Source organism: Microcaecilia unicolor, chromosome 7, assembly GCF_901765095.1.
Source record: "Microcaecilia unicolor chromosome 7, aMicUni1.1, whole genome shotgun sequence".
Lineage (NCBI taxonomy): Eukaryota > Metazoa > Chordata > Amphibia > Gymnophiona > Siphonopidae > Microcaecilia > Microcaecilia unicolor.
In genome coordinates, this window is record NC_044037.1 from 180,082,530 (window position 1) to 180,107,194 (window position 24,665).

The following is a 24,665-nucleotide window of genomic DNA, read 5'->3' on the forward strand; positions in this document are numbered from 1 at the left end:
TTATTTACCAAGATAAAGTTACAATTACAAATGCTAGTTTCTCATGTGGAGAGCAGGGGACACAAACATGTGGTCTGCCACTGCCTCTCCAACGTAATGCTCTGGTTCAATTGTTTATATACTTTTTGTGTTAAGCAATGCTTCACATTACTTCAGCACTTATCTTCCTCAGAGATCATTCTGTTCTCACCATCTATTTTCCCTTAAGTTGCTAAATCACATTCTTCTGTTTAAACTAGTTTCTTTCCCAAGGCTTGCTTTGCCTCCAAAGGGTATCATAATAGACCATAAATTCCTGAGTTTACACAGGCTCATATTCTTTAATAAATTACAGGCTTCTCAATCTCTGATAGATTCCAGAGTCGCACCGGCTTGTCAGCCTCTGCCCTTTTTGACCTGTGCTCATGATTCTACATCTCCTCCCTTGAAGGCCTTGAAAAGGACTTCACTTATTTTGAACCTTCGTATCGGGCTCCCTCAAGGTTCTGTTAGTGCCCCAGCCACAGGCTGTCTTAGGTTGTAGGCTGTCGTATCTTACCCGTCTTTACCATATGACCTCATGAGCACTAATGGATGATCTCTCATTTTTGCCGTTTAAGGGATAGCCCCTCATAGGTTCCTGTCAATGCAGGTAGGGAGATTGTAGGTGTGAGTCACAATGTCAACCCTCTTTACAGTATTGGGCTATAGGTAACAAAAGAATGTGATTATAGTGAGATGTAAGTTACCCCTCTTTAACCTTCCCTGGGCCTTATGTTACTTACAATACCTTACCATCTAAATGATATTAGAAGTAGATAATGCAAAACTAATAGTATCACAAAGAAATTAAACATTACCATCAACATTTTCAATTTCTATGCTAATGTGTAGTCTTTCATATAGTACATATGCATGTTCTATAGGTTCTCTTTTACTTAAAGCAGTTTCAATTAACTGTTGCACTAAGCTTCTAATACAGGGTGTTATACAGCAGCTAAGAAATACAAATACAGCAATAATGATTATCAATGTGGTGAAACCAGATAATATGAAACCAGATAGTGTTCCATAGCATGGTGAACATTGGTATAAGCAATTAATATTAGCAGTGCATAAAACAGCTTGTGATGTAAGGAGATAATTCAGTAAGAAAAATAGAATCTTTGGAAAAGCCCGTAATGGGTGGTTTTAAAATGTAAGCAGTTAGAAATCAAGTAATTCAAAGTCACTTAAAATTTCGTTGATCTGATAAGTAGACAGTCTTGGCATCAGAGAAATGTATAAGTCAGTGTAGGTTTTGGTATTGTGAAAACAGCAGCCCTGTATATGGTTGGGAGGCTCACACGGACAGGCATCATGTTGCATCCAGAAGACTTCCACTTAGAGCATCTCATGATATCCAGCAAGTTAATAGTCCATAAATAGTTGTCCAATTCGTAGTAACATGTCATTAACTTAAGGGTGTTCTCAGATTTCATTCTTTGCACAGTTCAAGGTACATGTAGGCTATAATAAAAATCTTATTATGTGAACAGAAGCATTATCAAACATGAAAATCATTTGCTTTAATAATATTAAGCTGATTGTGTTAACTGAATAAAGGAATTAACATATGAGTTTATACCTAGTAGCAGAAAGGACTTAGGGTCAGAAGAAGAGAACCAAAGAAAGAAATCATCATAACTCAAAATGTAACTTATAAGTACATAAGTAATGCCACACTGGGAAAAGACCAAGGGTCCATCGAGCCCAGCATCCTGTCCACGACAGCGGCCAATCCAGGCCAAGGGCACCTGGCAAGCTTCCCAAACATACAAACATTCTATACATTTAGTCCCGGAATTGTGGATTTTTCCCAAGTCCATTTAGTAGCGGTTTATGGACTTGTCCTTTAGGAAACCGTCTAACCCCTTTTTAAACTCGGCCAAGCTAACCGCCTTCACCACGTTCTCGCGGCAACGAATTCCAGAGTTTAATTACGCGTTGGGTGAAGAAAAATTTTCTCCGATTTGTTTTAAATTTACTACACTGTAGTTTCATCGCATGCCCCCTAGTCCTAGTATTTTTGGAAAGCGTGAACAGATGCTTCACATCCACCTGTTCCACTCCACTCATTATTTTATATACCTCTATCATGTCTCCCCTCAGCCGTCTCTTCTCCAAGCTGAAAAGCCCTAGCCTCCTTAGTCTTTCTTCATAGGGAAGTCGTCTCATCCCCGCTATCAGTTTAGACGCCCTTCGCTGCACCTTTTCCAATTCCACTATATCTTTCTTGAGATGTGGCGACCAGAATTGAACACAATACTCAGGTGCGGTCGCACATGGAGCGATATAACGGCATTATAACATCCTCACACCTGTTTTTCATACCTTTCCTAATAATGCCCAACATTCTATTCGCTTTCCGAGCTGCAGCAGCACACGGAGCAGAAGGTTTCAGCGTATTATCGACGACGACACCCAGATCCCTTTCTTGGTCCGTAACTCCTAACGTGAAACCTTGCATGACGTAGCTATAATTCGGGTTCTTTTTCCCACATCATCACCTTGCATTTGCTCACATTAAACGTCATCTGCCATTTAGCTGCCCAGTCTCCCAGTCTCGTAAGGTCCTTCTGTAATTGTTCACAATCCTGTCGCAGTTAACGACTTTGAATAACTTTGTGTCATCAGCAAATTTAATTACCTCGCTAGTTACTCCCATCTCTAAATCATTTATAATATATTAAAAAGCAGCGGTCCTAGCACAGACCCCTGAGGACCCACTAACCACCTTCTCCATTGTGAATACTGTCCATTTAACCCACTCTCTGTTTCCTATCCTTCAACCAGTTTTAATCCATAATAGGACTTTCCTCCTATCCCATGACCCTCCAATTTCCTCTGTAGCCTTTCATGAGGTAACTTGTCAAACGCCTTTGAAAATCCAGATACACAATATCAACCGGCTTCCCCTTTGTCCACATGTTCGTTTACTCTTCAAAGAATTGAAGTAAATTGGTCAGGCAATTAATTAATTAATTAAAGATTATACCAAAAAGAGTATATTCTGTCAAGTCAACAACAGTTTAAATGCTGGAGTTTAACAATTCACCCAATAATGGAGGAGACTTTTAGTTGGACTCATTTGTTGTGATTTAAAGAATGGAGTAGATCTTTAAATCACATAAATGAGTCCAACTAAAAGTCTCCTTCCAGCAATGGCAGCTGTAGGTGTCACTGTTTGGATACTAACAGTCCCGTATAGATTAGGTAATTGCTTCCAACTTCTTCACAAGGTTTCTCCATTCAATTCAAAACATAATTTTAAATCTTTACCATTGTGGTTTTCTGGGTAATCAGGTCTGCTACAAACAAGCCTCTGCTTTAAAAAATCATTAGACAGGTACATGTCATTAATAGAAAAACAAATTAGGGAAAAATAAAAATTATACCAGTATACAATGTTTAACAGAAACCAGGGAAACAAAGTTCCACACTTGTAGTAAGAAAAACCAATCCATAGCATAATAACAAAAGAATTAGGGCATTAAGGATCAGGAGCGCAGTTTTCTCCATTTATATTAAACAAAGGTCATAAAGAATATAGAAAAAAGAGGAAAATAGTTTAACATGACAGCTGTTTACAATTACCATCAAAAATGGTATATATGTTATTTTAAAGCATCCCACTTGTTTCTGAATAATATGGTGAAAGAGAAAATAATTTAAACCAATTTTCTGGGGCAGTACAAAACATTTTCTTTCAAGGCACACAAAACATCTTAACTTCTTATCTAAACATTTATCTAGATTTACTTTTCCTGTGAGGCAGTTTCTCTAGAATCTCAGCTACCTGAGATAGAGTGACACAGATATTAATGACCAAAACACATTAAGTAAAACAGGATACAATGTTACCTTGCATTATTAGCAAAACAAAAGGTTTCAGCAGGATTGTTGTAAATCCTGTGTTGATGATCTCACTTGCAAAGTACAGCTGATCGTAGAGAGGAATAGCAACCATATGGGAGCATTAAAATCTGCAACTGCATCACAAAGTAAACTGTAAAAGTACATAGCATGTAGAAATAACAGAAAAATACAGGCAGGAACCTTACAGTAAATCTCACAGTTAATGTAAAATTTATCCTTGTAAATCAAAATCCAAAAGTGTATGTTAAGTTTTAAAACTAATCTAAGAAAAATCAGCTTTAAGAAAAGTCCTGATGAGGCAGACAAAAAACTGTATCCTTGACTGACTTTACAAAGATTCACAGAATCAAGATGGGGCAAAAATATCTTCAAAATAAAATGAAAAGTGTATTCTTAAAGAAAAAGAGACCGTAATTATGTACGGAATGTGAAAACATTACACTTTAGCTGTAACTAATACATTTGCTACCATCTCCCCTTCTGTCTAGCGTTTCCTGGGAAAAGGCAAGACAGAGATATTTGGGCTTATCTGAGCAGTATAGGTCCAGGAGTCTATAGTATACAGTTTCAGTAGGTATTTCATCGGCAATGTAATGTATGAAAGGGGTAACATAGGAAAGAATGAAAGACAACGTATTAAAAGGTGGTAAATTAGATCATGCTATTGAAATGCATATCCTTGAAATAAACATGGTGTTGTGCAAAAGTATGCATGAGAAATTACCAAAACAGTGTCCTACTAGAAGTATATGAGATAGCTACTCCAGAAGGAAGGAGAAAAAAATGTACAATAGTACTGTTTAAATGCTCCATTGAGATTCCGTATCTCTGCAGCTGATCAGAAATCTCAGTGGAGAGCATTGAAATAATTAAAAAGAAAATATTTCTTTATATTCCACTGGTCTAGCTATGTCATTTTTTTAGGACACACATGTACATGTTTGATTATAGTTTCTCAAAAGAAGCAGGAAAAAAGTACCATTAATTTTCATACTGAAATGTGGACCAAATACTGAAAATAAAACTGTAGAATTCTTTTTAGAAATCATATACACAAGAAAAAAACACTGAAATAAAATTGTATCTAATAAATATTAGATTTAAGACAATAGAAATAAAACTGTAGGGCCAGACTGGAAAAAACTGGTTTATCATTGAACTGAAGACAAAGTATTTACAAAAGGAATGTTGCTAAGTAAACATGACAGAGACACCGATAATTAAGTTTCTAGCATTGAATTAAAAACAAAGGAAACAAATTAGCTATGCTCTCAGAAAAAAAGAAAAAAAAAAGGTGTTTAAAAGAAAAACCTCTGCTTACAAGGGCGGGACACAGGCAGAGAAGGAAAGGTCCGGCGGAGCTGATCTGCCTGCCGGTTTCGGTGCTGTAAGTTAAATGTAGAACAGAGGGCCCGGGTGGAGGGGGCGGTGGCGACCTCGGTGGGGGTGGGGGTAGCGGTAGCGGTGACCTCGGGGGGGGGGGGGAGCTGTAGCGGCGACCTCGGGGGGAGGGGCGATAGCAGCGACCTCAGGGGGGAGGGGAAGGCAGGAGAAATGCTCAGAAGGAGGAGGGGGGCCTTGGAAGCTGCGAGGGAGGGGAGGGACAGAGGGGGGCCTTGGAGCTGGCTTGGACGGGGGGCCTTGGAGCTGGGAGGGGAGGCCATGGAGCTGGGAGGGGAGGGAATGGGCCTTGGAGCTAGGAGGGAGTAGAGAGACAGGGGGCCTTGAAGCTGGCAGGGAAGGAGGGAGGATGCTGGACATGGAGGGTCAGAAGTAGGGGGGCCTTGGAGCTGGGAGGGATGTACAGAGGGGGGCCTTGCAGCTGGCTGGGAGGGACGGAGGGGGGCCCTTGGAGCTGGGAGGGAATCGGGCCTTGGAGCTGGGAGGGAGGGCCCGGGTGGAGGGGGCCGGTGGCGACCTCGGGGGGGGGGGGGGGAGCGGTAGCGGCGACAGCAGCGACCTCGGGGGGGGAGGGAGAAGGCAGGAGAAATGCTCAGAAGGAGGAGGGGGCCTTGGAGCTGCGAGGGAGGGGAGGGACGGAGGGGCCTTGGAGCTGGCTTGGACGGGGGGCCTTGGAGCTGGAGGGAGGCATGGAGCTGGGAGGGGAGGGAATGGGGCCTGGAGCTAGGAGGGAGGGAGAGACAGGGGGCCTTGAAGCTGGCAGGGAAGGAGGGAGGATGCTGGACATGGAGTCGAAGTAGGGGGGGCCTTGGAGCTGGGAGGGATGTACAGAGGGGGGCCTTGCAGCTGGCTGGGAGGGACGGAGGGGGGGGCCCTTGGAGCTGGGAGGGAATCGGGCCTTGGAGCTGGGGAGGGAGGGCCCGGGTGGAGGGGGCCGGTGGGCGACCTCGGGCGGGGGAGCGGTAGCGGCGACCTCGGGGGGAGGGGCGATAGCAGCGACCTTGGGGGGGAGGGGAAGGCAGGAGAAATGCTCAGAAGAGGAGGGGGGCCTTGGAGCTGCGAGGGAGGGGAGGGACGGAGGGGGCCTTGGAGCTGGCTTGGACGGGGGGGCCTTGGAGCTGGGAGGGGAGGGAATGGGGCCTTGGAGCTAGGAGGGAGGGAGAGACTGGGGGCCTTGAAGCTGGCAGGGAAGGGAGGGAGGATGCTGGACATGGGAGGTCAGAAGTAGGGGGGCCTTGGAGCTGGAGGGAATCGGGCCTTGGAGCTGGGAGGGAGGGAAGGAGGAAGGGCGGGGAGCCGAGGGGAGGGAGGGAGGGAGTTATACATCAAAATAGAGCATACCAATACTTGCCCGTTTTAACGGGCTTAACGGCTAGTGTCATCTATAAATCTAACCCCTAACCCACTTTAAGATTTTTCTCATCCACATGAAGGATAAATACATTCCAATTATCAGGGAGATGGGGAAGCCTATTTAGCACTACGAGAGCAGTATTGGATCTTGGTTTAATTCAATTACACCATGTATAGAAATAAGTAGTAGTAGTCCTGGTAGAAGCTAGGCATTAAGACATCTGTTCATGGCTCTACTGTGAGTCTTTCTACATTGAATGCAGAAAGGCTCACAGTAGAGCTGTGCATAGATGTCTTAGTGTCTTAGTGCCTGGCTTCTACCATGACTGCTACTACTACTTATCATTCCTAAGTGCTGGTTGTTTTTCAGGCATAATGAAACAAAAATAAAACATCCAGGACAAAACTAAGATCTATGATAATAATTCTCACCTGAAACATTCTGAAGCTCACTCTGTGGGAGGGAAACACTTAAGGCTAGGCTCTCAGCTCACTCACTCTCATTCATGCACCACTCACTGTCACTCATAGACCCGCCCTCAGCCACGCCCCTTCCGGACATTAATTTGCGACCCCAACATTCTAAATGAAGCCTCCAAACCGGAAGTGTGAGGGTCCATCGAGCCCAGCATCCTGTCCACGACAGCGGCCAATCCAAGCCAAGGGCACCTGGCAAGCTTCCCAAACGTACAAACATTCTATACATGTTATTCCTGGAACAGGAATAACAGGATGACAGGAAGGAAAGGAAAACCTTGCTAGCGCCCATTTCATGCTCTTCCGAAACGGGCCTTTCTTACTAGTGTTTTAATAATGACTAAGCCACAAAATAGTGCCCTAAATGACCAGATGACCACTGGAGGAATAAGGGAATGACCTCCTACTCCCCCAGTGGTCACTGACCCTCTCCCACCCTCCAAAGATGTAAAAGAAACAGTATATACCTGCCTCTGTGATAGCCTCAGATGTTATAGCCAGCAAGCAGGTTCCTGGAGTAGTCTAGTGGTTGGTGCAGTACACTGTGGAGAAGGGGACCCAGGCCAATAATACAATCTAACTGTTAACTTGTGTTGGAAAGTGTAAGCCCTCCAAAACCAAAAACCTACTGTAGCCACATATAGGTGACACCTACAGCCATAATGGCTATTGTAAGTGGAGTACAGTTGGGTACCATAGGTTTTTGGTAGGTATTGGAGGGCTGACACTTTCCACCACAAGTGTAACAGAGCGGAGTAAGGAGGTAACGGTGAGATGTATACTTGGGAGCTTTTGTTTGAATACTACTGCAGTGTCCCCTTGGGTGCCCCACTGCTCTGCTGGGATGTCTATGTGGCCAGTCTGCTAAGAATGCTGACTCTTCCTACATCCCAATGGCTTGATTTTGTGCGTTGTCAGAACACCCCTCTTCTCATGGCTGCACTCACGGAAATATCATCTGCAAAGTGAGACTCGCTTCTTTCCCCTCCTTTTCTGGACCGGATATGAGATCAGCTCTCCTTGTCACCTTCGGTGAAGTAAGTTCTCAGAGGAAAAAACAAAGTTCAATCCAATTCTTTATGTTCCTTTAATCAACTTAATTAATCAACTTCTTTCACAGTTCACTTTAGCCAGGCTTCAAAACACAGTTCACAGTTCACTTTAGCTAGGCTTCAAACACAGAGTTCAATTTAGCCTGGCTTCCTAGATCCACCACCCTCATCTGTCAGCATTTACCTCCTGACATCCACCCACCGGATCTCTGTTGGCCACTGTTGTTTTCCCTTGTGTACTTCCAGCAGTCACTCTCCTTCCCCAGTACTCTCCACTGCCACCTCCATCTCCTCCTCTAATTCCTCTTCTCCTACTTGTTCTGATTCCTCCCACTCCATACAGTCATTCTCCACGCCCTCTCCCAGGTGTTCCACACTCTCCTCATCTGATTCCATTTCCCAACCAAGCTCCTCCCCTCCCTCCTTTTGAACCTGGTGGTTTTTTCTGTCCTGATTCCTCCTGTCTTGCAATGCCCTCTGGGACCTGTAGTTTCCCCGCTCCGGATTTCTCCTGTCTTGCAATGCCCTCTGGGACCTGTAGTTTCCCCGCTCCGGATTTCTCCTGTCCTGCAATGCCCTCTGGGACCTGTAGTTTCCCCGCTCCGGATTTCTCCTGTCTTGCAGTGCCCTCTGGGACCTGTAGTTTCCCCGCTCCGGATTCCTCCTGTCTCGCGGTGTTCTCTGGGACCTGTAGTTTCCCTGTTCCTCACAACATTTTTCACTTGGACTTTTTTTTTTTTCTAAAATAGACCAAAAGATAAACGCATAGAACACAAAAACATCTAGCAAGTGGCCATTAAAAAAAAAAAAGATATACATTTTGATGATTTGAAAATCACTATATTCACTGTTCAGATTCTGGATGTTTTGAGCAAAAAGTCGGACTTCACAGTGCAGGTAAACCACTGGCGTAGCCAAGGGTGGGCTTGGGTGGGCCCAGGCCCACCCACTTTGGGTTCAGGCCCACCCAGTAGCAGCATACCTATGATGCCCCACCAGCTGAAAACTTCCAACAAGTGTACCTCCTGCATACCTTGTAAGTAGCAGATCTTCACCTGCAGTGAGCAGTGACATACATACTGCTCGTACCGGCCCCACAGCCTTCCCTCTGATTTATTTCTGCCTAGGTGGAAACAGGAAGTTGCATGAGAGGGAAGGGTGTGGGGCCAACATGAGCAGTGTGAATTAGTTGCTGCTCGCTGCTGGTGAAAATATGCTATTTAAAAGGTATACAGGAGAGGGGGGGATGTTTGAGAGACCATGTGGCATGCAGGCGAGAGAAGGAGAGACCAAATCACCTGTGGGATGGGGCGAGGTTCTTCTGCCCACCCATCTTGGGCCCAGGCCCACCCATCTTGGGCCCAGGCCCACCCAAAATTGGGTGTCTGGCTACGCCCCTGAGATAAACTACAATATAGTGCAGATAAACTACAATATTGTTAATTTTGTGTAATTTATATGCAGAATACCATCATACTGAAGTAGTTATGCAATGTCTCAGTTATTTTGCTTTTAATTAATAACTGTAAGTACTTTCCTTTTTATATAGTTTCTACATGGCTTTCTTCTTCCTATGTTCTGACATTTCCTTGACAATTTCTATGTCATATTATTTTGATTGTTTTATGCAATATCCCCCTTTCTGTTTCCAATGTGCTTGTCTCTGCAGATGCTTTGAAGAGGGTCTTTGAATGGCTTCACTTTGAAACACGGGAGCACCACAACCTGACTGCAGAACAATTGCGCACAACTCTGAAGTCATATAATGACCATGAGCACAAGGACTGCTTCGTCTGCTGCATCCTCTCTCATGGAAAGAAACAAACAGTGTGTGGGACTGATGGGGAGGAAGTAACCATTAAAGATCTGGCCTCCTCATTCACAGCTTCAGAGTGTGGTTCACTTGCTTATAAACCCAAACTGTTTTTCATTCAAGCCTGCCAGGGTGGGCAACAACACAAGGGTATCTATTATAAAAAAGACTCTTCTGAAGAATTTGAGACTGATGCCTCCCCCTTACGTTTCGTGCCTGACGAGGCAGATTTCCTGTTTGCCATGTCTACAGTGGAAGGCTATGAAAGCTACAGATCTGTTACTGATGGAAGTATATTCATTCAGAATCTCTGCAAGAACTTAAAATTGTTGTGCCCAAAGTAAGTATGGCATTGCTTATGGTATAAAGGTGAATCTCATGTTGGTGTGATCTTTCTATATATGTTTGGCTTATCTATGTAGTAGTACTACTATATGAATAAGTTGCCTATCCATTAATTTTCAGTGGCACTATACAGATAGGGGCTGTTTACTAAGCTGCATAGGCACCTACATGCACCCAACATGCGTCAATTTGGAGTTACCGCCTGCCTACCATGAGGCCCGGTGGTAATTTCATTTTTTTAATGCACGTCCACTACAAGTGCCAGAAAATAATTTTTATTTCCTGTGCACGGCAGAAACTTGGCGGTAATTGTCATCCTACGTGTGTAGACAATTACCGCACGGTTACCACATGAGACCTTACCACTAAGTCATTGGCTGGTGGTAAGGTCTCAGACCCAAAATGGACGCATGCCAATTTTTATTTTGCTGCACGTCCATTTTCGGCAAAAATAGAAATAGGCCTTTTAGAGGGGGGGGGGGGGGGGGAAGAGAAAATGATGGCTTGTGCTGAAAAACACTAGTTAAATGTTATGTTATGAAACTTATAAGACTGTTTGTGATTTGGAGTGTTGTGGTATGTGTCATCAATAAAAATTGATAAATGAGAAATAGGCCTTTTTACAGGCGCGCTGAAAAATGGATCTGAATGTGCCCAAAACACGCACCTACACTAGCGCAGCCTATTTTTGGCACACCTTAGTAAAAGGGCCTCATAGTGCTGTTGAAAATTTCCTCTGACCACTTTGTCACTATCTGTGTAGTGCTTGGCTAGAGCAAAGGCATTTTGCTATTCTGTCCTAACTTAGATCACTCAGGGGTCCTTTTACTAAGGTGTGCTTAAAAAATGGCTTGCGGGTTTTGGGCGCGCGCCCATCCATTTTTCAGCGTGCCTGTAAAAAAGGCCTTTTAAAAATTTTTGCTGAAAATGGATGTGCGGCAAAATCAAAATTGCCACGCTTCCATTTTGGGTCTGTGACCTTACCACCAGCCATTGACCTAGTGGTAAAGTCTCACGCGGTAACCGGGCAGTAATGACCTACGCACGTCTGAAAATGTTGGGCCGCATGTATTGGCCACGTGCCAAAAATGAAATTACTGCAAGATCCATGTGGTAGCCAGGCGGTAACTCCATTTTGGCGCGTGTAGATACACGGCTTAATAAGAGGACCCCTTAGTTACACATGTAGTTATAGCTGAATATCACTGCTATATGTACAGAGGCTCTGGATAGAAATGCTGAGCACACATGGCTTTTTAAAATGCCCTGGGTGGTGTTTTTAAACAAATTGACCTAGTTGTAGATAGAAACCTTTTAAAAATGTATTATCATGCAGCTTTCACAAGAAGCTAAAAATATGTTCTTTAAATGACGCAATTCTTTTGGGTTGTAAAGCCTTTTCTCCGAGGACAAGCAGGCTGCTTGTTCTCACGATTGGGTGACGTCCGACGGCAGCCCCAGATCGGAAGATCTTCCTAGCAACAAAGTTTGCTAGGTCTCGCGTGCACATGCGCGACCGTCTTCCTGCCCGTAGCACGAGTGTGCTCCTCTTTTCTGAGGCTCAGGATTGCTGTTTTACGGCGGTTCTGTGTCCCAGAGAGGCCCCCGCTGCGCTTTCGCCGCTTTTCTTTGCTTTTTCGCCGAGTCGGTGTGTTTTTCGAGTTTGTTCATGTTCTCCATTTAAAAAAAAAAGTTTCCTCTATTTCTTTAGTTTTTCCCCGCTAGTTTCCTTTCTTTGTCATGAGAGGCCATTTTGGCCACCCGTACAGGTTTTTTTTCCCTTTTTTGGTGTCTTGTTTTCGGCACCATCGCAAATTTGGACCTCGCCGGCACGATTTTTCTACCCATGTCCTCGAAGCCTGCTAGCGGCTTCAAGAACTGCATGTGGTGCAGCCGGACAATCTCGCTCACTGATAGGCACATCTCGTGTCTTCAGTGTTTGGGAGCTGGTCATCGTCCCAACGCCTGCAGCTTGTGTCTTCAGCTAAAAAAGAGGACCCAGGCGGCGAGATCGGCTCAGTGGAACCTGTTGTTCGGAGCCCAGTCCGGTCCTTCAACGTCGACGGAACCAGCGGTACCGAGGTCATCGCCGGTATCGATGTCGGCATCGGAGGGTGCATCGACGTCCGGAGCGCAGGTGATGGCTGTCCAGAGATCCCACGCTGGTAGCAGTGAGCCATCGAGTGGGTCTCCACCTGCCTCGAGGGCTCCTGCGGTACAGACCCCCCGGGACTGCCCTTCTTCAGACCCGGCCCCGAGGAGATGTGTGGATTCCACGTCTTCCTCGTTGGTACCGGGAGGTACCGCTGACGTGCTTCGAGCGAAGGCGAGGAAGCACCGTCATCGGTCACCTTCCCGTCACGGTACCGAGAGCTCTGGGGCGCCGAGGGAATCAACACCTGGAAAGCGTCGACGCCGGGAGGACCTCTCACCCTCCATTCAGGAAGTGTCGATGCGCTCTTCGGAGAGCCCAGTACCGCCTCCACGCCCCAGACAGATTCTGTCCTCGTCGCCGGTACTGGCCTCACAGCCTTGCTCGACGGACACTCTAGACGAGCGCCTCCGAGCCATACTTCCTGGGATTCTGGAAGGACTGCTGCGACCTTCTGCTCCGGTACCGCCGGTGCTTGCGCGTCGGTACCGTCGAGAGATGCGGTAGTTGGCTCCCGCCCGTGGTGAGGACTGCAACGCCGGTACTGCTTGCGGCATCGGCTTCCGCTGCTACCCAAGTTGACTCCCCATCGACGTCGCCGGCGGTGAGGGGGTTTTCTCGGCATCGCCATAGAGGACTTAGTTCCTCAGCGTCGAGACGGGCTTGGCTTCAGACCAAAGTTCGAGAACTGGTGTCCGATACCGAAGGTGAGGCAGAGGAAGACCCCAGATATTTCTCTGATGAGGAGTCTTGTGGTCTTCCTTCTGATCCCACTCCTTTGCGAGAGAGAAAGCTTTCTCCCCCTGAGAGTCTGTCTTTCTTGTCATTTGTCCGGGAAATGTCTACGGCCATTCCCTTCCCAGTGGTTACTGAGGATGAGCCCAGGGCTGAGATGTTCGAGGTCCTGGACTATCCTTCGCCACCTAAGGAGTCATCCACTGTTCCCCTTCATAATGTCCTGAAGCAGACATTGTTGGTGAACTAGACGAAACCCTTAAGTAATCCCACTATCCCGAAAAAGATTGAGTCCCAGTATCAGATCCATGGGGACCCAGAGTTGATGAAGACCCAGTTGCCTCATGACTCTGGAGTTGTGGATCTGGCTCTCAAGAAAGTCAAGAGTACTAGGGATTACGCCTCGGCGCCCCCGGGGCGGGAGTCTAGGACTCTGGACTCTTTTGGGAGGAAGGCCTACCATTCTGTTATGCTAGTGTCCAAGATCCAGTCGTACCAGCTCTACACGAGCATCCACTTGCGGAACAATGTGAGGCAGCTGACGGACTTGGTCGATAAGCTCCCGTCGGAGCAGGCCAAGCCTTTTCAGGAGGTGGTCAGGCAGCTGAAGTTGTGTCGAAAATTCCTGTCCAGGGGTGTTTACGACACTTTTGATGTTGCGTCCAGGGCCGCTGCTCAAGGTATAGTGATGCATGCCTCTGACCTGGAGAATAAGAGTCCAGCAGCGGATTGCGGATGCTCCTTGCCGGGGGGATAACATTTTTGGGGAGCGGGTCAAACAGGTGGTAGAGCAGCTCCACCAGCGGGACACCGCATTCGACAAACTCTCCCACTGGATGCCTTCAGCATCTACCTCATCAGGTAGACGTTTTAATGGGGGGTGGAGGAATGCTCCCTATGCTTATAATAAGCATAGGTACAATCCACCTGCCCTCCAGCCTGCTCAGACTAAGCCCCAGCGCGCTCGTTCACGTCAACAGTGTGCACCTCAACAGGCCCCTGCAGCTCCCCAGCAAAAGCAAGGGATGGGCTTTTGACTGACTCCAGGCGAGCATAGCCGATATAAAAGTGTCAGTGCCGGACGATCTGCCGGTAGGAAGGAGGTTAAAGTTTTTTCACCAAAGGTGGCCTCTTGTAACCTCCGACCGGTGGGTTCTCCAGATAGTCCGGCTAGGATACTCCCTCAATTTGATCTCCAAACCTCCAAATTGCCCACCGGGAGCTCAGTCCTTCAGCTTCCAGCACAAGCAGGTACTTGCAGAGGAACTCTCCGCCCTTCTCAGCACCAATGCGGTTGAGCCCATGCCACCGGGGCAGGAAGGGCTGGGATTCTATTCCAGGTACTTCCTTGTGGAAAAGAAAACAGGGGGGATGCGTCCCATCCTAGACCTAAGGGCCCTGAACAAGTATCTGGTCCGAGAAAAGTTCAGGATGCTTTCCCTGGGCACCCTTCTTCCCTTGATTCAGAAAAACGATTGGCTATGCTCTCTGGACTTAAAGGATGCTTATACTCACATCCCGATACTGCCAGCTCACAGACAGTATCTTCAATTCCGTCTGGGAACACAGCATTTTCAGTACTGTGTGCTACCATTTGGTCTCACCTCTGTGCCCGGGGTGTTCACAAAATGCCTGGCAGTTGTGGTGGCGTCTCTACGCAGGCTGGGACTGCATATGTTCCCTTATCTCAACGATTGGCTGGTAAAGAACACCTCGAAGGCAGGAGCTCTACAGTCCATGCAGATGACTATTCAACTCCTGCAGCTACTAGGGTTAGAAGTACTCCACAATAGCCATCATTCCCTACTTGGCTAGTCACCTTGGCATTTACAGGACCATAGAATGACCTGGTAGGGATTTCCAGTGGCTAGAGTGGGGCCAGGATCTAAAGTCATATGCTATGTTCTGGGATGTTTGCTACAAAATAAGATACCATGAGAAAGCCATCAAGGACTTCTCTTGCCTCTGCCCACGCTGCCTTGGGATTAGATTAGGGTTGTCACAAGCAAAATTCACAATTCTAGCAATAGTAGATTTCTTTTCCCAGATAGCCCCTTTGATTGTCACTGGCAGTCTTCCTTCGCAACACAAAATATCAAACATCAGGGAAATGGTCCACCTTCGTGGGTTACTGTTCCACGAGGCATTCAATTAATGGTTTAATTTAGGTGCAAAGTGATCAAGCTCCTGAATATCCATGTCCATTTTTCCTCCTCATTTTCAAGGCCACCTCTGAATTTCCTGTTTCAGAGGTGGTTAGGCCTTGAGTCATGTGAGTTATCAAGGCTTCACGCCAGCCACATGGATTCTTGTTTAGAGATGCTGACTGCTGTGCCTGTGGTGCCTAATTCTTGGGCTGGTCCCATGAGGAAAGATTGGAGATCTGCAAATAGAGTCTTTAAACTTTGAGAAAATGTCCAGACTTGTTAGCCACCCTTCTAGCTTCCAGCTGCAAATATAAAAATTCTTACAATCCTGAAGAAAGCAAACACTTGTCCTGAATCCTGAGCACATCTAACAAGGCTCTCCAAAACTTTGGACTCTATGTATGTTCCTAATTTGTCAATACCCTAATCTAGCCCTACCCAAGGATACAGATATAGTTGGCAGTAGCACAGTAACCAATAAGAAAGCAGTACAATTCAGTCAGAAGGTTTCACAGTAGAAAAAAAATATTATATATTTATATATAAATAAATAAATTGCAGTACATCACAGTGAGGGAATTATTTGTAATTTCTATATATGTGTATCTGTTAGTTTGTTATTTACAGTTTCTTGATACACCATGCATTGTTCCCATTGCACTATTGTGCAGATTACAATATTGTGTGTACTATATGTGCTGTGTTTTGTCTGTGAAGGGTAGAAGGGGGTGGTGAAGCAATTTGTTGGGGAGGGGGGAGTTATGAGTGGTAGGTTTTGAAAGTAGGAAAGGTTTAGAAGGTAGTGGGGAAGTTGCAAGGGTTGGCTTTTGGGGTGGGGCAGTTTGTGAGGTTGCGGGACAGTTGAGGGGTTAGTGTTTTAAGGTGAGGCAGCTTGCGGGGAATTTGGATAATTGTTGGAGGTTAGTTTCTGGGGATAGTGCAGTTTTCAGGGGGTATTTTTGGGGGGTGGGTTATGAGAACAGAAGAATAGACATACTAGGTCAGACCAATGGTCCATCTAGCCCAGTGTCCTGTTTTCAACAGTGGCCAAGCCAGGTCACAAGTACCTGGCAAAAACCCAAATAGTAGTTCAAACCTTTTTAATCCCAGATATGGTGACCACTTTTACTACATCCTCTGGCAAAGAGTTCCAGAGCTTAAATATTCGTTGAGTGAAAAAACATATTTTCCTCCTGTTTGTTTTAAAAGTATTTATACATTTATATCCCACATTATCCCAAGCAAATTCGGATTCAATATGGCTTAGATTTGAAAATACAGCGAGACAGAATAATAGAATTCAGTTATATCATGGGAGCAAATAGATGACTATGTCTGAAATATTTAACAAAGTTGAGATTAGCATATATGCCCAATTGGGCATTTAAAAGTCTATCCTTTAATGATGCCACATTTTCAGGCATCAAATATATAAATGGCAAGTGACCGACTCACCTGCAAATGCGCAGTAGAGACTTCCCTCTCTGTTCCGCCCTCGCGTCAAGACGTGATGACGTCAGAGGGCGGAACATAGTAACATAGTAGATGACGGCAGAAAAAGACCTGCGCGGTCCATCCAGTCTGCCCAACAAGATAACTCATATGTGCTACTTTTTGTGTATACCCTACTTTGATTTGTACCTGTGCTCTTCAGGGCACAGACCGTATAAGTCTGCCCAGCACTATCCCCGCCTCCCAACCACCGGCTCTGGCACAGACCGTATAAGTCTGCCCAGCTCTGTCCTCGCCTCCCAACCACCAGCCCCACCTCCCAACCACCGGCTCTGGCACAGACCATACAAGTCTGCCCAGCACTATCCCCGCCTCCCAACCACCGGCTCTGGCACAGACCGTATAAGTCTGCCCAGCTCTGTCCTCGCCTCCCAACCACCAGCCCCACCTCCCAACCACCGGCTCTGGCACAGACCATACAAGTCTGCCCAGCACTATCCCCGCCTCCCAACCACCAGTCCCGCTTCCCACCACCGGCTCTGGCACAGGCCGTATAAGTCTTCCCAGCACTATCCCTGCCTCCCTACCAGAGTTGGACTGTCGGACGCTGCCGCTTGGAAACGAACATCGCGCGCACCAACCTCCATCCTCCCCCCCATCCCCGCTGCCGCTCCCGCCCCCCTCCGTATCGGGCCCCCTGCACTGACCTGACAGTGCCTCTCACCGGCGTGTGGAAGCGCTGCAGGCAGCAGCAGAGCGATCTGCTGCTGCCTGCAGCGCTTTCACACAGAGGTGAGAGGCGCTGTCAGGTCAGTGCAGGGGGCCTGGCACGGAGGAGGGAGGGAGCGGCGGCGAGGAGGGTTGCTGGAAATCTCGCCCGTTTTAACGGGTTTAATGGCTAGTCTATACATACACTGCAAAAGTAAACAATAACTTCTACAGTACATTCAAAGCTTAATTTTTATTTTCTCATTTCATCTTCCAAAATTCTAGACAGATATACCAGCTCCTCCAAATGATATACAGATCAACAGGACCCAAAGCAGTTCAAAACAAGTAGTCACAAACAACACAGTTTATACCTAATTGTTCAACCACCCTTAGGATTCATCTTTGGGTTTAAAAAGCAAAACCACATGCATGTAAGGACTGGATAAATGAACAAAGTTTAAAGCAAATGCCCTTAATATGTAATACTTCGTAGCAATAATGAAACAGTGATGGAATATTCACATAGCAAGCAGCCTGAGCCAACAGATTTATTTTCCACTGAACATAATTAACTTTGTATGAACTTGGTGGCTAACAGTGTGCTGAACTGGACAATGTTGTCACATTCAGACTGGCCTTTTACTAGATGAAAACATCTCTGCACAAATACAAGCAGTCCCTATAACCAGCCCCTCCATATGACACAATGATTTACAATTTATTTATTTATTTATTTGTTACATTTGTATCCCACATTTTCCCACCCATTTGCAGGCTCAATGTGGCTTACATTTTTTCCGTCATGGCTATCGCCATAACAGAATAACAGATAGACCTGATTACTTAATACTTACCCTGTGTACATCCGCATGCTGCAAAGCAGGCACATTTGAAAATAAGCGATATCAAATAAAAATGTTACCAACAATAAAGAATGATAACGTGGATAGAGCAGCTCATAGGTTTGCTTGCTTTTTTTCAGGTGAACGGGAATGAACGACAACTGCGTGGAGGAGAGGGAGAGACCAACCTAATTGACTTCAGCTTTTTGACATCTCCCGTTCCAGCTCCCTGCACTGCTATCCTTCACTGCTCCTTGCACCACTGCCATTCTTCAATTTTCTGGGCCACCAGCAGTGTCAGTGAGGTAAACACACTGTCTTCAGCGGCCTCAGAAGCTCTCTCTCTGTTGCAGCGTCCTGCCTAGGCAGGACAGGACATTGTAGCAGAGAGAGAAGCTTCCAGGCTGCCGAATACAGTGTGTTTATCTCACTGATGCTGCCGGCGGCCCGGAAAATTGAAGGACAGAGGTGCAAGGAGTGGTGAAGGACAGCAGTGCAGGGAGCGGGAGGGCAGCCAGTAGTGCCTAAAACTAAGGCACTTGTCTGGTCATCATGGTTGGGGGGCCTGAGGCTGGAATGGGGGGGGCTGGGCCCCCAAGACCCCCATAGCTACACCACTGTCTTATAGACATGCACAGGTGCCATTACTGGGTATCTTTTCTGGTGGAATCAGATTACATACATTCGTGCAGTGGAGTTGTCGGCATGGGAAAGGCACAAAAACAGTGGAGGATCCACAGCATGAAAGGGGAGTGGTAATAGAGTACAAGAGATTGGGCTTTCTCCCATTATTTTATTGTTGTTTATCAATTAAAACCTAAAATCAGAAGCCCTACATATGTTCAGCCATTCAGGAGATGCCTCATGAATCCAGGTATAGTGGAAATGCTCCAAACTAACAAGAGAGCTGGCAACTCAGTTTTAGGGAAAAGGGATGGGACTTGATATACCACCTGTCTATAGTTACTATCAAAGCAATTTACACATTATATATACAGGTACTTATTAATGGGCAATCATATAACAGCATGATACCATCATATTACATCAGATATGTTGCCTTCACTGTCTTCATCCTGGACAATATAGGATGGGGAAGAAAGACGTGCTACAGTTCTGGAGTGAGTGAGTGGTTCAAGTTTTTGCAGCCAAGTTTGGAAACCCTCACTAAAATCACCAATGTTTTGGGAACAAGTAGAGTACCTGTCTCAATCAATACACTTGCTGTGCTTTGGAAGAATCAAAAATTTATGATAGGATTTTCTCATAGTCATAAATTGTGGGGAAACATTTGGAGCCAAAACCACCACTTTCACTCAAAAGAAAAGGTAATAAGAAGAGGTTGGAGTCCTAATTTGAATAGGCAAGAAAAACACTATAATATTTTTATTGTATGCAGTAGTGATTTATATGTTTTTGCTTTTCAGAAATGAGGACCTGTTGAGTATCCTTACCAGAGTGAATAATGAAGTGCCTGAAGAACAGAAGAAACAGATGCCTGTAAACAAGTCTACTTTACGGAAGAAGGTTATCTTCCCGGTGCCACTAGCAGAGGATAGACAGCCAGAGGAGGAGAATGTCTAAACCAGAATTTAGCAAAACTTTGATCCTGGCATGGTTGAGCTTTTCAATCCTTCACGTGCTCTACCTCAAAAATAACTGTGCCATATTGTAAACTGTAGCACTTCTAGGCCTGTGCAATTTTTGGTGCATGATGCATGTGTGCCCTTCATGATAAACTCAATTAGAAGAAGTTCTTGATGACCAAAGGAAACATCTAACCAAATCTACCTATCTTTATTAGAGAAAAGCTGCATACTAGATGATGGATGTGACGTGCTCTAAAAGTCATTTTGACCAGGCTTTCAAGCCAGATGACCAAGCACACTACAAAAACAAACAGGTTTCTATTTCTTGTCAATGGCAGTAAGGATGACCTTATAGTCCAAGATATTAACAGTTCAGCACTGCTATCCAAGAAAGAAGGTTAAGGGGCTCATTTTCAAAACAAACCAAATGTCCAAAACCCTCAAAAAACATCATCCAGGAAACTTGAACGAGCATTGAGAGAGAAAAAAATGAACTAACTTTCAATGCATGGAAACAAATGCAAAGAAAATACAAATATGCTATAGGGCAGTCCAAAAGGCTATATTATTAAACCAAAATAGGTCCAGACTACAAAGACTTGAAGAAACTTTATTATTTCATCAACAATTTAACAGATACCAATCCACTTCTCTCAAAACTGATACACCTTCTGCTGTCAGTCTTGCCACATTTTAAAGGAAAAAATAACAGAATTACGCAATTCATTACCTAAGCACAACTCTGACATTGAACATTTCATAAGCGACCTGGACTCAATCCCAGGAGAGTACCCAGCAGATCGGAACCTATCTGAATTTGCACCCTTAACCAAAGATTCAGTTACCCAGGGGATCCATAGATTTTCAAGTACCTATTGTAAATGAGATATCTGTCCCAACCACTTACTAAAATCTGTCCCTGACTGCTTCACCACAGACCTTACAGATCATCTAAACTTCATGCTTGCAAATAGCTTCTTTCCCGAGGATCACGGCAACATTCTACTCACTCCAATACCTAAGGATGTCAAGAAAAAATGTAACAATCTCACTAATTAATTATCGTCCAATTGCATCCATACCACTTTTTGTTAAATTAATGGAGAGTATGGTGACACACAACAACAACAGATCAGACAACAATCCATATTATCTTAGACCTTGTCCTTTATCAATGCCCTTATCCTCGCCCTACCTATCCCACATCTACCTCATACCCCATCCCCTATTAATTCCACTCTATCCCCCGCCTCTCTCCCGCCAATACTACCCCTTCCCCTGTTCACCTCACATGCACTATAATATACGTTCTTTCTACTACACTTTCAGCCTTATTTTCGAAAGTGATGGGTGCCCAGATTTCGACCCAAATCGGGAGATAGGCACCCATCTCGCAAAGGTGCCCAAATTGGTATAATCGAAAGCTGATTTTGGGCGTCTTCAACTGCAATCTGTCGCGGAAACGGGCAAAGTTGACGGGGGCGTGGTGAAGGCGGGACTGGGGCATGTTTATCGGCCAAGGAGAGATGGGTGCCTTTGGCCGATAATCGAAAAAAGAAAGGCTTTTTAGCGTGAATTTGGGTCATTTTTATTGGACCCTTTTTTTTTCACGAACAAGTCCCAAAAAAGTGCCCTAAATGACCACATGACCACCAAAGGGAATCGGGGATGATCACCCCTGACTCCCCCAGTGGTCACTAACCCCCTCCCAGCATAAAAAAAACAACTTTAACAACTTTTTTTCCCAGCCTGTATGCCAGCCTCAAATGCCATACCCAGCTCCATCACAGCAGTATGCAGGTCCCTGGAGCAGTTGTTAGTGAGTGCAGTGGACTTCACCCAAGTGGACCCAGGCCCATCCCCCCCTACCTGTTACACTTGTGGTAAATGGGAGCCCTCCAAACCGCCCCCAAAACCCATTGTACCCACATCTAGGTGCCCCCCTTCAGCCATAAGTGCTATGGTAATGGTGTAGAGTTGTGGGCAGTGGGTTTTGGGGGGGATTTGAGGGGCTCAGGACCCAAGGGATGGGAGCTATGGACTTAGGAGGTATTAAATTTGTTTTTGCTAATTGTTACAAGTGCCCCCTAGGGTGCCCGGTTGGTGTCCTGGCATGTGAGGGGGACCAGTGCACTATGAGGCATATTTTCAAAGCACTTAGCCTTCCAAAGTTCCATAGGTTTCTATGGAACTTTGGAAGGCTAAGTGCTTTGAAAATATGCCTCTATGAATCCTGGCCCCTCCCATGACCCAATGCCTTGGATTTGTTCGTTTTTGAGCTGGGCACCTTCAGTTTCCATTATTGCTGAAAAACAAAACCGCCCAGCTCAAATCCGCACAAATCCGATGTATTTGCCAGCCACAAACCGTATTATCGAAAAAAAGATGGGCGTCCATTTTTTTTTTGAAAATACGGTCTGTCCCGCCCCTTCACATACCCGTTCTCGGACATAGACGCCCATGGAGATGGGCGTTCGCGTTTCATTATGCCCCTCTTTGTAACCTACCACTATGTAAGCCACACTGAACCTGCTATGAGTGGGAAAGCGCGGGGTATAAGTGTAACAAATAAATGTAATATAATAATTTGCTATGTGAATGTTCGAAAGTGTCTACCTGGGATCGTAACCACCTGGTGACGTCACTGGCCAGCAGTAGAACCCTGCTTGCCTGACGTCAGCAGGGGGTTACGATCCCAGTGAAAGACGCGCGTTGAAGAACAGCGGGAGTTGGCAGAGACGTCCCTACATGCACGTCGCCCCCCCTCCAAAATCACCATCCCCCCTCTGCTACCCTCCCCTCTCCCCCTCTTACCGGGGTCCCAGCAGCAGCAGTGAAGAGCCTTGCGAGTCTGCTGCCTTCTCTTCTCTTCTCTTCGCTCTCAGCTCTGACTCTAGTCCCGCCCTTGCGGAAACAGGAAATGAGGGCGGGACCAGAGTCAGAGTTGAGAGCGAAGAGAAGGGAAGGCAGCAGACTTGCGAGGCTCTTCACTGCTGCCGCCAGGACCCCGGTAAGAGGGGTGAGGGGAGGGGCCAGTGTCGGGGAGGGGAGGGCCGTGGGTGGAGGCATTGCAAGGATGTGTCTGTGAGACAGAGAGGAGGGGGGACTGGAACTCGGGGGAGGGACAGAGGGAAGGAGAGAGAGAGAGGGAGGAGGGAGGGCCTGGAAATCGGAAGGGAAGAAAGGGGGCCATGGGACTTGGAGGGGACAGAGGGAGGGAGGGAGGGAGGGATAACCTTGCTAGCGCCCGTTTCACTTCATACCGAAATGGGCCTTTTTTCCAGCTTAATGACTAGCTGGAAAAATTCTCCACACTGCACAAATCACAATCAGGATTACGCCCCCTTCATAGCACTGAAACCATGCTAATCACCCTCTTGTCCAATTTCAAAAAAGAAATACCTATAGGCAATAGCATACTCCTCCAATTTGACGTGTCAAGTACTTTCGACATGGTAAAACCATGACATTCTCTTAAACCTTCTTGATTACTTCAGGATAGGGGGAAATGTATTTAGATGGATAAAGGGTTTTCTCACCTCCAGGACCTACCAAGTAAAATCTAATTCAACCCTATCACCGCCGTGGAAAGCTGATTGTGGAGTTCCTCAAGGCTCCCCTCTATCACCTACACTCTTCAACATAATGTTGATCCCTTTGGCCAAATCCTTATCGAATCTTGGCCTCAACCCATTTATCTATGCCGATGACGTCACGAATCACAATCAGGATTCCGCCCCCTTCATAGCACTGAAACCATGCTAATCACCCTCTTGTCCAATTTCAGAAAAGAAATACCTATAGGCAATAGCATACTCCTCCAATTTGACATGTCAAGTACTTTCGACATGGTAAAACCATGACATTCTCTTAAACCTTCTTGATTACTTCAGGATAGGGGGAAATGTATTTAGATGGATAAAGGGTTTTCTCACCTCCAGGACCTACCAAGTAAAATCTAATTCAACCCTATCACCACCATGGAAAGCTGATTGTGGAGTTCCTCAAGGCTCCCCTCTATCACCTACACTCTTCAACATAATGTTGATCCCTTTGGCCAAATCCTTATCGAATCTTGGCCTCAACCCATTTATCTATGCCGATGACGTCACAATCTACACCTCTTTAGAAATGACCTGTTCGAAATCTCCAAAGAAATCAATTTTGGCCTGCACATCATGAACAAATGGGCTAACATTTTTCAATTTAAGCTGAATACTGAGAAAACGCACTGCCTTATACTTTCATCTTTACATAATAGGTTCAAACCTTCATCTTTAATAACTCCAAACCTTACCCTTCCTATCTCTGAGAGCCTAAAAATACTTGGTGTAATTATCGATCACAACCTATCACTTGTTAGCCAAGCTAATTCCAATCCAAAGAAAACATTCTTTTCATTGTGGAAACTCAAGCGGATAAAACTTTTCTTCCCCAGAGTATTTCGAAACCTAGTACAATCAATGGTATTAAGTCACCTAGACTACTGTAATGGAATATACGCAGGATGCAAAGAACAACTTGTAAAGAAACTTCAGACTGCCCAAAACACAGCATCAAGACTAATCTTTAGTAAATCCAAATTTGAAGTTCCAAGCCACTTCCCAGTAAAGGAATGAATTAACTTCAAAATTTCAGACACTCTTGATCAAAGTTTGACTGATTTGGGGACTTCTCCATTAAAAATTCGGAGGTTGGC

At 45.7% G+C, this 24,665-nt stretch overlaps 1 protein-coding gene across 1 annotated transcript in view; it reads left to right on the forward strand.

Moving 5' to 3' along the window:
- Positions 1–20,418, forward strand: part of LOC115474270 (caspase-8-like) — a 104,181-nt gene extending 83,763 nt beyond the window's left edge. Inside the window, exons 8-9 of the mRNA XM_030209666.1 lie at positions 9,850–10,333; positions 19,805–20,418. Coding sequence (XP_030065526.1) covers positions 9,850–10,333; positions 19,805–19,961 — 641 coding nt within the window. The 3' untranslated portion in view covers positions 19,962–20,418. The remainder of the gene's footprint in view (positions 1–9,849; positions 10,334–19,804) is intronic.
- Positions 20,419–24,665: the final 4,247 nt, after the last annotated feature.